Genomic DNA, 13,594 nt, shown 5'->3' on the forward strand with positions numbered 1-13,594 from the left:
TGACTAATGCTAGACTCCATAGAGAGCTGATGGTTTCCAAAGGTACGTAACCATAGAAGGCTTTTTACCCTAGAGGAATTATCGCTGTGCTATTTAAATTCAAAACTGTAATAGCAGTGCATACATGTCGATGAAATAATCACTCGGATTGGGCTTCACAGCGCTGTTCTGCTGCTGCAGCGCTCTCGGGTTACTGTAATTTCTGGGGGGGTGGGTACTAAATGAGCACTCATCAGCGAGACCTGTTAACCAGTTCAGTACCAGTGCACGAAATACCTAGCGAGTTGTGTGCATCATGTAACTGCAGTTTATCTAAAGCTCTAATAACATGCTGCTTTGTTTAAGCATTAGGTGTTGTTCACAAGCAGCAGCTCCTATCAGTGCAAAACTGTCTTTAAAAAAAAAGAGCACTACATACATGGCCATTTCTATTATTTTTAAATAGGGCCTGGAAATTTGCTAGCGGCAAATCCAAGATGCCAGAGAAGTACCTTTTTCTTCCCATTAAATGCTATTCCAGGTGCCTGAGGATTCAACTGTTCAAATAAAACATAATCTCCCTTTCCTTCCTGCTTTGCATAAGAAAATTTTGGCAGCTTGCCTAATTATTTTCAAAGTAGGAAAAGCAGAAATACAATGAAATTCAGAGATGTGCTAGGGATCTGCAGCACAAAATAAAGAATACAAACTTTATATGGGGGAGGGGAGAGAAGGGTTCAGTGAAAGAAGAGAGAAATGGTGAAAGCAGCAGAAAAGAGAATTACATGATAATACATTCTGTTGATAAAAAAGGAGGAGGTGATCATTTAAAGTTTGCACCATGGAAAGCCATGTCCATTCACCTTTAAAAAAAAAAAAAGAAAATTGGGTTTTGATTTTATGATCTGCCTTTTTCATGTAGCTCCCTTATGATAATTCTATTTTTTTTTATTCCACAGTAGCTCAAAAATAGTATGCACAGATATACAGATAATCACACGTAATAAGCTCAAACTTCCTAACACAAACCAGCACAGGGTAAGTAGTCAATAAATTTGTGATCTAATTTATGGCTGTCTGCAAAGCAAGCATGTTTTGCTTAATGGGGTGAATGTCTCTTTATTAACTTACTACTAAATTATGTACTGAACTAACAGCATTGTCAGAGGCCTGTAAACAGTGCAGATATGAATCAGTGTTTTGTGGCAGCACTGTAATTATAATAATATCCTGAACAGGCTTTATGCCATTGCAATGCACATAAGCCTGGTGCTTGATAGGCTTAATTCAACATCAAAAGTTAACAAACAATGAATTAGGCAGTGAATCACAAAACAGACACACTTCTGTTTTGATATATAATGAGGGTGAAATGCAGCCAGTTGTTCAAGCTGGTTGAGAGACACATGACACCCTCCTAAAGGACATGTTTTCGCCTGGGAATAGCTTTTCATGTTAATCTGAAAAGCTGCCCCCAGTGTTTCCCTGTTATCCCTCCCAATTCACTTCCTCTCAGTAAGCAGTCTAGAGCCACAAACGGGTATCAGCAGGTACCAGCCTTTATCTAGCCAACTCGCAAGTGGCCACTTGCTTATGTTCCCTCTCCTCCTTTCTTCTTTCATTTGAGTTGCTCAGGCACAGTGCACACAATATGTGATTTTAATTTAATTTAAATTTTCAAGCTTTAAATGAAAAGCATGAAATTCTAATATTTCCTCTCTGTTGCATATTTAGTGATATATAGAAATAATAAAAACATCTGAACAGAATGCAACCTTGAGTTTTAAATGCATTATTCTTGTTTTTGTTAACAATCTATGCATGCAAAAGGAACTTCTTATTCTCAGAGTTCCTCTCTTGCTACTTACACCTAGCTAAGTTCATAATGCTTTGACACGTCACAGTGGAATAACTGATAACTGAGGAGAACAGAAACCTAATTTGTTTAAAACCTTTGCTGGTAGTCATTTACTTAAGCCTGCAAGCCACAGAAACAGGAGAAATCACTATTCTATTCCAAGCTTTCTCACTGATTTGTGAGAAAGGTGACGGAGAGCAAGTTATTTTGGTTCTTGTCTCCTCCCATCAGCATGTGTTCCTTTTCCCACATGAAGTCACTTTGAGAGCTGAAGAATAAAAGGCTCAGTCTAACTATTACTATGATGACAGAAAAACGGAGCATGCATAAAAAATGCAGCAGTTACACAATCCTAAATCGCCTGACATTCATAATCAGAGTAATATCAGGAAAGATATGTTATACTTTTGGCAAGGAAAAATGAACACTGCACTGCCTTAGTGGTTTTTAACCTGTGGTATTTGGATAACTGGGGGTCCATGTGCTATTAATCTGCCAAAGGTGACTGACAGTAACTCTGCTTTTCTCAATGTGTTTTAAGTTCTCCTTACAAAGATCCACACTACTACGGGGGAAAAAAAAAAGAAAAAGGGATAGGTTCACAAACTGGAAGAGACTGGAAACCCGTTTCCTAGAAAAAGGAATGAATGGAATAACTACAGGTCCAGGCAGCTTACCAGGTTACCAAGGTAAAGCGCCTCTAGGCACAACCACTTTCTTCCCTTTGACTCACCCCTCACATCAACTCTCTTTCCTCTTCAGTACAGCTCCTTACCATCAAGTACCAAAATAACCTTTGGTACAGTATTAACCCTTAAAATTCAAGCTCAAGGCAGTCCAAATCTGTCTCACAATCCTGCAAATAAACTTATACTCAATCTTATACGCAGTCACAACAGGATTTTTGAATCACTGGTTCGGTAAGATTCCTAGGACCACAAGATAGGTATGAAAATATAAACTTTTAATCATTACTGTATCCAAGACACTTTTTATTTACTTTCTAGATTCCCAGACCTTTTAAAATTCACATTTCTAAGTTTTCACAAAAAAGGCAATGCAAATTTTCTGGTTCTGGGAGCAACAGCTAAGGAACTCATCTGACCAAGTCATTTGTGTAGATAGATTTCTGACAAAAATATCTTCACCACAAGACTTAGAGAAACTATGAACAGAAAAAATGTTTTTGACTTAAAACAGTTTCAGTTTATGATTGCTAGGAAAAAAATCTTATTTTGGGGTTCTGCGATCATTTATACTTAGTCATAATTGACAGCTTTTCATTATTATTTTACCCATTTTTTAAATCAAATTATATCATACACTGTGCTTCCAGTTCCATGAGCTGATAACTCCCATTTTCACATAGTACGATGAATTTTTTAGATATATGTTGCTGTTTAAAAGCCAGAATCTCACTTATGATCAATAAGTGTCAATAGAAGGAACTGCTGAGATGATAGACTGGAATTCCTTGCTTTACCTAGGCAATTGAGTCAACTACTGTATTTTTTTCTCTGACATAAACTCAAATAAAATAGAAAAAGGCCCTGAGACATATATGACTGGAATTCTCTGTCTTCCAAATAGAAAAAGAACTCTAAATTCAGAGCTTCTTTATTAAAGAATGTCCAGATGCTTGCATATGGACAACTGACATTTATGAGATAGAAGCAGAGATTTTTAAGCATCAAAAGTCTTAAAAGATCAAATGGTTGAGGGAAACTGTCCTTCAACTCAGTGGGAATGGTTGCTACTTCTGGAAGTTTTATATTCTCTGTCTGTCACTGACTTGAAACTCAAAGCTTCAAAGTAACATGGTATGCAGCATTCAGCAAAAACTAATTTTCACTCAGTCCCAAGCTTATTAGATTCACATTTATGAAAGCAATCAAATCCAAAATTAATTATTTTGTATTCCACAACGTTATCTACCAAAAGAAACCAGAAAAGTGGGTTTTTCTCTATGATATACAGACATCATAAAAGATTCCACAGCTTTCTATATTTTTTAAGCTTAGGAGTCTGCGTCAATGTACCTACCTAAAATGTACTCTAAAATCAGAATTGTGCAGTGTATCAGTTGCTATACTAGTTTTAGAAATGGATTCATTTTAAAGAGGGAATTATGCAAGAATATTTGTTATTAAATATTTGAAAGTTCACGAAGGCATTACAGAAATAGGACTGTGTTATTAAAACTAATACAGTCTGAGGTAGCTGATAAGTTTTCCTATTTTTTAAGTATTGCTGTAGAAATACGGGCCATGAAGTGATACGAACCCAAACTAGGCATTATATCTATTGTCAGTAAAAGCATTATGCTCCCCTAAAGGAGAAAGAAAAAAAAAACCTTTGTTCTAACCTCATAAACAGTTTTTATATATAAAGCATAATCCATAGAATCAGAGAATAATTCAGTTCGGAAGGGACCTCTGGAGGTCATCTAATCCAACCTCCTACTCAAAGCAGGGCCACCTTCAAAGTTACATCAGGTTGCTCAGGGATTCCTCCAGGCGAGCTTTGAAAGATGGAAATCCCACACCCTCACTGAGGCACCAGTGACACTGCCTGACTATCCTCATTACAAATATGTTTTTTTTTTTTTCACTTAGACTCAATTGGAATTTCCCTTGTTGAAACTCATGACAGTTGCCTCTAGACCTTTCTCTATGCACCTCTAAGAAGAGCTGAGCTCTATCTCTCCTCTGAGGTCATGGAAGATTGCAATTAGATAACCCCCAACAGTCTTTTCTCCAGGCTGAACAAACCAGCCCCTCCTCATGCATCATGTGCCCCAGACCTTTGACCATCTTAGCTGCCCTCAGCTGGGCTTGCCTCACTTTGTTGATCTCCCTCTAGCACCGGGGAACCCCAACCCTGACTCACTGTTCTAGGTATGGGCTTACTAGTGCTGAATAGAGGGGAATAATCTCTTTCTCTGTCCTGCGGGCTATGCTGCTACTGATGCAGACCTCCATGTGCTGGCCTTCATTGCTGCAAGCATTGCTGCAAGCTGCTGCTGCTGACACATGTGCAAGTTGTCCTCCAGGAACCCAGATCTTCTCTGCAAAGCTACTTTCCAGCCAGGCAGGCAAGTGCCCAGCCTCAACTACTGCAGAGGGTTACTCCATCCCAGGTGCAGGACTTTGCACTTGCTCGTATTAGACTTTTATGAAGCTCCTATTGGCCTACCCCTCTGCTTCTTAGCCCATATAGCCACGTAAAAGATTGGCAAGAGTTTGTAACATTAAGTCCATTCTTGCAGGTCACTTTCACCGTCTTACTATTTGAGAAACTTCAATAAGCTCAGTTAGATCAAAGGCACTTCACGTAAAATGCAGTAAAAGTAATTTTACAGGCTTTTATGATTTAGGAACAGATCATAAATTTAGAACCCAATTCAGAGAGTCCACATTGCTATTTAATATAAAGTACCTGCAGGCAGAGTCTGAGGTAAAAATGAACACCAAAAGGCATATGTTTTTCCTGTCCATAAAGACCTATTTCTACTCCCAATGAATTTAAAATTGGGCTTCTGCTAGGAACGTGGGTTATAGCCATTCTTACCGTTTGTTACTGCATGTTGTTGAGCTTTTGTTCCTACAGAGTGGCCCCAGCTGATAAACACACTGTTATGTAAAATTTATTATCATGTAAGTCAGGGGAGACTGCTCCAGGATAGCTCTTCTTGTCAGTGGCGTGTCAGTAATGACCACTGATAAATACATTCTTAAGCGTTCCTAAAACATGACCAGTTCTGTGTCTTTGCTAGCATTGTAGCAGAGAGGAACTCACTTAGCAGAGAAAAGAAGGAAAGGGTCATCTTCAACTAGTAAAAATATTGTGAAATAAAATAAAATTTTGCCATCCAAAACCTTACAAACGTGCAATCACATAACCTTTTTCACTATGGAAAAATGACAGCAAGATCTGTGAGTAAGTTCTGCCCTTTCACTATGACATACCGAAAAATCCAAAAATGTTCTATAACAATATAGCATAACATAAATATACAGCTTGTGGTTGGCTGTAAGAGTAAGAAAGGTAGGTAAGTACAAATTCTCATGTGTTATAAAATTTTAGAACAGCTTGTGGGAATCTAAGGCAGGAAAAAAAACATCCTTTGAGCATGGAAACTCCATATACTCTGTATAACAATTCCTATCATGTCATATTTAGCTAAAAATTTGAGATTTTCCCATTATTTATTCCTGTGTAGACCCTACAGGATTAAGTCAATCCATTTGAATGGCAGTTTTCAAAGAGACATTTTGAGGGGCTTGCAGTTTTATCTGAAGTAAAAAAGTTCTGCAGACTGAATTTTAAACAATTTCATCCAGATATTCAGTATTAATAACAGAGAAATTCAGTATAGACAAGTTATGTTTACAAATGAATAGGGCAAAAAAACCCATACCAGATGTATCTTTATCAATTATTTTCACTATTGTGGTTAAATTTGAATTATAACATTGCATTTCAAAATGTGCTAACAAATATTGTACTCTAAGAACATTATATCAGTCTTAATAATAAGATAACTGTACTTTTACTCCTAAACTCTTATTGCAAAACACAGAAAGTTTGCCAGGTCTATTCCTAATATGGATTAATGAACTGCATTAGTATGATACCTTTTGTGAATTTAGAAGTCTTTGTAAGACCTTTACAGTACAGTAATTATTAAATTATCAAGAGTTAAATTCAAAGTACTTAATTAGTAGAGCAATGTTACAAAATACTTGATATCATATTAAAATAGCACAAAAAAAAGTGCAGGTCTTCTTAATGCTTTCAAATATAAGAGCTTTCAAAAGTAGTTAAAATCTCTATTAATAAAGATATTGTTAATAAATTTTGCAGGGAATTCTTTATTATTTTTAGTAAAGTAGGTGTAGGTTTAAGACCCCCTTATGTTGTTCATCTTGTCAAATTTGATAGCATTTTGTCCAAATCCTGCTGTTTCCTGATGTTCTGTTCATTAGAAATGCCTTGCATGCAGTTCATATGGTCAAACATAGACATTTACAGTAGAGATCACTAGTCACCCTAATTCCATTTCATTTGAGTCAACACTGAAAATGTAAGCCCTTTAGGATGTGATTCTTCTGTTCTATTTTAGACATTGACCTTAGATTGAGATGAATCATGATCTAGAAATGCCTGGTTTTCTTCACTGACTGTAAGGGGACCTTAAGATGACTAGCTTAGAGATAGATATCTAAATTTTAGTCGTAAAGTTACATGAGATAATTACCACTCCCTTTGTCTGCAATTGTATTTAGACCATAAATTCTTCAGGCACTGACCATGCCTAAAGACTGTGGACTGTCATCCACCGTGATTCTTCATCACCATCACAACAAAAATAACAATCATTTCCAAAAAAAAACCCTCCTCAGTTGCTAACCTAATGTAAAAAATATCCTGAATGTGCTCTAAAAACTGGCAAACTCCCCATACTTTTAACTTTGAATTAAGGGACAAACTTTTGGCAAAAACGTTCCTGTCACCATCTGGTCACATTTCATGATTTTTAAACCATCTGTATTTGGCAAAGAGCTCAGATTCCAGTGTTGAGATCATGAAAGCTTCAGAATTTTAGCCTAAGTTTTTTTAGCTAAATTTTCTTTTTGGAGCCTCAGAAGTCTTCATGACAGGCAGATGGGTGGCAGCCTCCATGATAGACGGAAACCTTCCTGAATTCAGTCCATAATGAAAGGGAAGCACAAATACTTCTGTAATACCTCTTACTTGAGATATGCTATCATGTATTCGAGAACTACAACTTCCAAATGACACTGTGTGACCTACAGCAATGGACTGTTCTCAAGATATAGAGCCTAGCAGTCAAATCCTCACTGAACAAAATAAGCCAGTTGGAAACAGCGGATAACATACCTCTCCCCCCACTGTCAAAACCATCATGGTGGGTCTACATAACCTGTGGGCATGGAGAACTATGGTTATTTAGGAGTTGCTCTGTAGTCAGTCTAGGTAGCCCTAATATGTAACTCCAGGCGTGGTCCCTTGGCCATAAACATATAATGATCAAGCACAGAAGGCTTTCATGCTGATATGCCCGCTTCATCGTTATGTCCCCGTCTTACCTCTTGTATTAAATGAAATGACTGGTACGAAGATGGAGGTGGCACTAGCTAATGGCCCTTCATAGGGCTATGAATGGCCCTTCACCTTATTCAGTTGCTTAACTAACCTTATTCAATTGTTTTCAACTACTTAAAATCCATTCTCCTACAGACAGGAGATGCTAGTCATCTCATTTACTTCCCCCGTTTATGTGAAAGACTCAGTTCACGTCCAAGGGCTGCAAAGTAATTTATAATAATGGAGAATTTCATTTCCAAACATACATAATGAGTTAGTTTTTACCTGAGTCTTCCATCCTCTGCTGCAGCTCCTCCTGGTATAATCTTCGTAATAAATATCCCAGGATCGTCCCCAATGTGTGGGTTATCTGTTCCTCCAGCAATACTGAACCCCAGGCCAGAATTCCCCTGGAAAAATAAACAAAAGAAAATGTGTCACCAGATGCTAGATTTCTACAGACTTTAGCAGAAGTGCATGAGCAAAGTATCCTTACTTCTCAAGGGAAGCATTTTATTTGGCAACACCATACTTTCAGGTGTGTGACTCAGCCAGAAAAAAATTGTCAGCTAAAAGAACACAGGCTGCAAACATGAAGAACTCCCAGACTGTGAGGAAAACAAACTCCCAATAAGCTGAGAGATTGAATAAAACAAGAGGAACATATTTTTATTGCACTGAACCTATTTTACCCACAGCAATGGACGTATTTTGCACTTAACAGCAATAGCTTTATATTGCACTGATAAGCAATTTTCTCTCTAGGATTGAAGCGGATACCTATCTACAAGAAAATGAAAGAAAATTGCTAATAAACACAGCATCTCTTTTTCTTTTATCAAGTCTCTTTGAGAACTTTTGATTACTTTTTAACCTTTATTTGAATTGGTAGGTCAGGCACGAAATGCGTTTCGTGTGTGAAAGCCTGCATGTTGCCTGTGTGCAATATGTCGAATTCCAGACTCTGTTATCAGTATTCTACATGAACAAGCGATGTAGTTGTCATTACTTAAGACATGTACATGCAATTTGCAGCTCTGCTATCACCGTATAATTGTGAGTAAATTTTCAGTACTGGACTAATTTATAGTCCAAGGAGAAGGACTTAGGACTACACAAGTCTTAATGCTTCTCAGCTAGCTGTAATATGAAAAACATTTTAACACTGAAACATTCTGTATATATTTTTCTGTAGGGTTAATAAACGTCCTCAGGCTAACATTATAAATTTATGATTTAATCTCCCTTTCATCATTGTGATTATCTCAGACTCAGCTTATTTTCCCAATATTTTAAAACATGCCTGATTATATGGCTCAGTCAGCACCAACTTGCACTCTAAAAATACTTCCAGAATACTTTCCCATAAGTTTTTCTGTATTATAAATATATTATAAATGATACTAATCTCCAAACATGTAAGAATAGAACATGTGTATGTATACACACTTCAGAAAGCTTGGAGCAAGAGCCTTAAAACTCTGCTAAAAACATGAGCAAGTCTTTTAAAAGTTTATTAGAATAAGTAAAACTTTAAGAAAAAAATTAGACAAAAATAAAGAAATTCTTATTTTTCTTCTTAGTTCCAAAGAAATGTTTTTAAAATGTGCATTAACCTGTGATTCTTGATGGAGAAAGAGGAAGAACAGGCTGACAAGGTGGTATTTGGATGCAACTTTTAATTAGGAAAGGGAACACAGCAGATATAACACAATAAAAAGCATGCCTTAAGAGATTTAAAAGCTATAAAAGTTTGTCTGTTATGTGGGGTGTGCTTATCTGTTACAATTCATCACATAAAACTCATTAAAATTCTTTCATAGGAAATAATTTTTGAGAAGGTTTCACATTTTCTGTGCACTCTCTTCCTCCTGCTCTACTCTTTTCCATTAACTTTTTAGAGCTAAAAAATATAATAATGCCCACTGCAAGCAGTGATGTGGTAAAACTGCAGGAGAATCAGTGTTAGCCCTTGACATTTATCCATAAATGTGCATCTGCTATACTGCAAGACTATTCCGAATCTGCCCCTTAGGAATAACCTTTTAAAAGAACAAGGCCAGCACTCCTCACAGGCACTTTTGTATCCCAAAAATTTCAAGCAATTATTCTGGCTGCAGTCCTTGACTTGATCAACAGGATATACAAGCTGTCACACAGGAGCTTGCTCAGCGGTTATGTATATACCTGCAAGGCTTTCTTGCACCAGAAAGCTAGCTGCAAAATTTGAGTGCAATTCCACGTTTTTTTTTTTTTTTTTAATTGTGGTTCTTGAGGTGTCTGCATCATCTACACAGAAAAATCTTTTCTCTTTACATGGGGTCGCTCATGGTCAGCTCATGGTAAATATGGATAAAAACATGGCTACCGTCACCTATGGGAAACTGGCCTCTTAAGAACGTTGGGCTGAGATATAATGCAATAGACACATTTAGGTTAAAATCTTTTGTATTTTAGTTCTGAGCAGCAATACTGATAAAGAGATCCCTCTCCTTCCTTGATGTTTTGCTGCGTCTTATTAGCATGGAGGTTCATCAACATACTGTTACATTACAGACTCATCATGGTTATACTCTAGGTTCAAATTAATTACTGTCTACTAACACTCTACTTCCTGAATATTTCTGCAAAGCTTAGCTTCCCATCCTCTACCTTTTGTATCCCCTCCTCCTCCATCCCACCAAAGTGTGTTAACCATCTTCACAGCTTCCAAGACTTTTCTTGGCATGTCCCTCTCTCCCACTCATTTTGTGTTCACCCATTAAAACGTCTGCCTTCGTGCAGCCCAGAACAACAGCTGAAGCATCACTAACCCACTGCATTTTCTGAAGTAGTATATTCATAGATTCCTTCATGCTGACTCTCATGTTTGGGAGTGGTTCCTCATAAATATCTATCAAGTTAATTCACTGTCCTTTTTCAAAGTTTTTCTCTTTGAGGATGCTTACAAACCATTTGCAATGAGCTCAGAGGCCCGGTGACAATGCAGATAAATGTTTAATAAGATCTAATAAAGCTGATACAGAAGAGAAGAAGTGTAAAGCAGCAGAAGTCTTCCTGCTGTGAGATATAGCATAGATATTTTTTAATGGAGATTCATTTTTAAGCCTGAATATGCTTACTTTTTTGTTTCAGGATTCTTTGGTAGAAAGGGTTTAGCCAAAAATCCCACAACATACTTAAGAGACAAAAAATTCTGAAAAATTCTTGAATAAAAAGTTACTGACTTTAATGGTGTTGCTCAAACGCCATTATTCATATGACCAAATATATAAAGGGTCAGACCCAAATCATTTTATGTTCAATTTATATCAGCTGAATTCTCTCTTGACCTAAATACTGCCAATGTTAACACCACCTCTCTGTCCAAGTTCTTAATTACTACTGCTGTAAAAACCTTATATAATTAGTTTCTGACTATACTGGGAAGACTGGCATAAAATTACTCAGCTATGGATGTCTGAATATTTTTTTAATTGTTAGTTTAGTTTCTTACTAGCTTCCCTGCCTTTTATTGCAAGGCTTCAAACACGCACATAGCCTGACAAAATGAGTAGTTCAGTATAACGTGTCCAGTTTGCTTTAAAAAAAATAGTACAGCCTCAGTTTCCTCCTCTCTGTGTTTGCTGGATCTCTCGGATTATCAGGGGAGTTACCATCATCGTGAAGCTTTACTTTTTGACCACAGGAACTACTAAACTAAGATAATTTCTCCTAGCCCAGCCCCAGAGGCCTCTTTCCTCTTCTCAACTGAAAAGAAGGTCAATTCTTCCTCTTAAGGTTTACTATAGCAGCCTGCCTCCTTTATGACTTTTTCAGGCTGAGCTTTGCACCTCCACAAGGATCACTTGAGCTCATTATGGCTCCATCGGAGAATGAAGAGACCTGGCCATAATTCTTCTTGCCCTGGAGGAGCAGATGACCTCACCTTCAACAGAAGCACAATATCTTTTCAGATGACTTGCATTGTACCTTCTGTGAACAATGAAAAGCAACATCTAAGGTCAGAATAAAATAACGGATGATTCCCACACCAGGGAAAGAAAATAAAACTTGCAAGTTCTGGCCATTTTGAGTCTCTTCCCTCCAGACTTGTTATACTACCAACATAAAGATCGCAGAAATAAAGCGAGACTCCTCAGAAGGTAATGGTTTTAGTTAGCCAAAAGACCAGGAGACCCATCCTTCTTACATAGCCTTCTCTCTTGTGTTCTTTTCCTTTTATACACCACTATAAGCAGCCATATACCAAGCTGCATCTTTATAGGTTGCAGTATTTTTATTTTGTGACAGCTCAAAAGTGCTTAGCATTGTCTTCTGTGGAAACAGAGTTAATCAACATTGAGAACTTCTGAAGTTATTTTCCCATGACATTACAGCTCTCCATGGATGATAGCTGTCCATATGCTTCTACAAATGATTTTCTCCTTACTGTGTCTCATTTTATTCTATTTTCTGCCTGAGAGCTACTTTTCACCTTAAAGCAGAGTTTCATTATGAATGGTACAAAGTTTTTCAGTCTTTAGCAAAATTATGGAAGAATAAGCACAAGCGGAAAAGAGATCCGAAATGCACATTAAGGGCAGACTTGGTCCTTCTCTGTATAAGGACCAAGTGATTTGTATTTTACCACACTAAATAGGCATGCACAATCATATAGAAATTGTTTTTCGTTTCGTTTTGTTTTGTTTTTTCATTCTAATCAGTAAGGTGGCAGAACTCAGTGTTTGACACGGGAGCTTCACAGACTTTCTTTGAATTGCTTAATTACTTCAGTAGTCCTTAAGGAATTTCTGACAGTGTTTATAAGTGGCATGACTTTGAAGCTCTCTGCTATTCAGTAAGAAAGATTATGGACATGAACAGAACCAAACTGACCTAACTACTGCTGAAAACTCACCCTGTCATGACCAGGTACTAGGAAGCATGTGTCACTGAGTCCACTAGCCAGCAAAAAGCCCAGTATACAATGAGGATCCATATTTCACAGATTGGTTCCCATTGTAAGAATTGTTTCAGGTGATAACATATATTCCCACAGCTTCTTTTACTAAACTGATTCGTGTGTTTATATTTCTCACTTACAGGTTTAAGGGAGCCATTTTGCTCAACTGTTAAAGAGTATAAGTCAGTGTTAACAGAGCTATAATGTGCTGAAGTGAACTGCGTAGATAAAACATGACTTAAGTCTACAGTGCTTTCTGTTGGTTTCAAGGGGAGGTTTTGCCCAAGTAAAGATTACAAGTTTCCATCATATAAGGCTTTTTTTCTCCTCTACAGTAAACCTAGATTCAAGACGGTATCACAGAAATGTATGATGACTCTTCCATTAGGCCTTAAGGAACTCCGCTTATCAGTAAAGAGGAAATAAAGGGAAAGTTAGGAGTGGTCACAGTGTAAACGTCAGTGGATGAAGCATCCAAGTTGATTCGTGAGATCACATATATGAGGATCAAAATTCTTGACCCTTTCTGCCTTCTAGGAGTCATACTTGTTGCTGTTTCTTTGGGGAAAATTTTACTGTTTGAGGAAAGAGAGGAAAAAGGGAAAAGACAGTCATAATACACATCTTCAAAGTGCTGCAAACATCTGAACAAAGGTGGTAGGCCAAGGGGTTAATTATATAATAAGTAACTGAGATTTGTA

At 37.3% G+C, this 13,594-nt stretch overlaps 1 protein-coding gene across 19 annotated transcripts in view; it reads right to left on the minus strand.

Annotated features, from left to right (window-relative positions):
• The window catches only part of DLG2 (discs large MAGUK scaffold protein 2), a 1,033,288-nt gene that overhangs the window by 349,193 nt on the left and 670,501 nt on the right, over window positions 1-13,594 (minus strand). For all 19 annotated transcript variants that reach the window (XM_068930581.1, XM_068930580.1, XM_068930592.1 and 16 more), the window contains one exon: window positions 8,234-8,358. In XM_068930581.1, coding sequence (XP_068786682.1) covers window positions 8,234-8,358 — 125 coding nt within the window. The remainder of the gene's footprint in view (window positions 1-8,233; window positions 8,359-13,594) is intronic.

This window comes from Struthio camelus, chromosome 1 (genome assembly GCF_040807025.1).
Source record: "Struthio camelus isolate bStrCam1 chromosome 1, bStrCam1.hap1, whole genome shotgun sequence".
Lineage (NCBI taxonomy): Eukaryota > Metazoa > Chordata > Aves > Struthioniformes > Struthionidae > Struthio > Struthio camelus.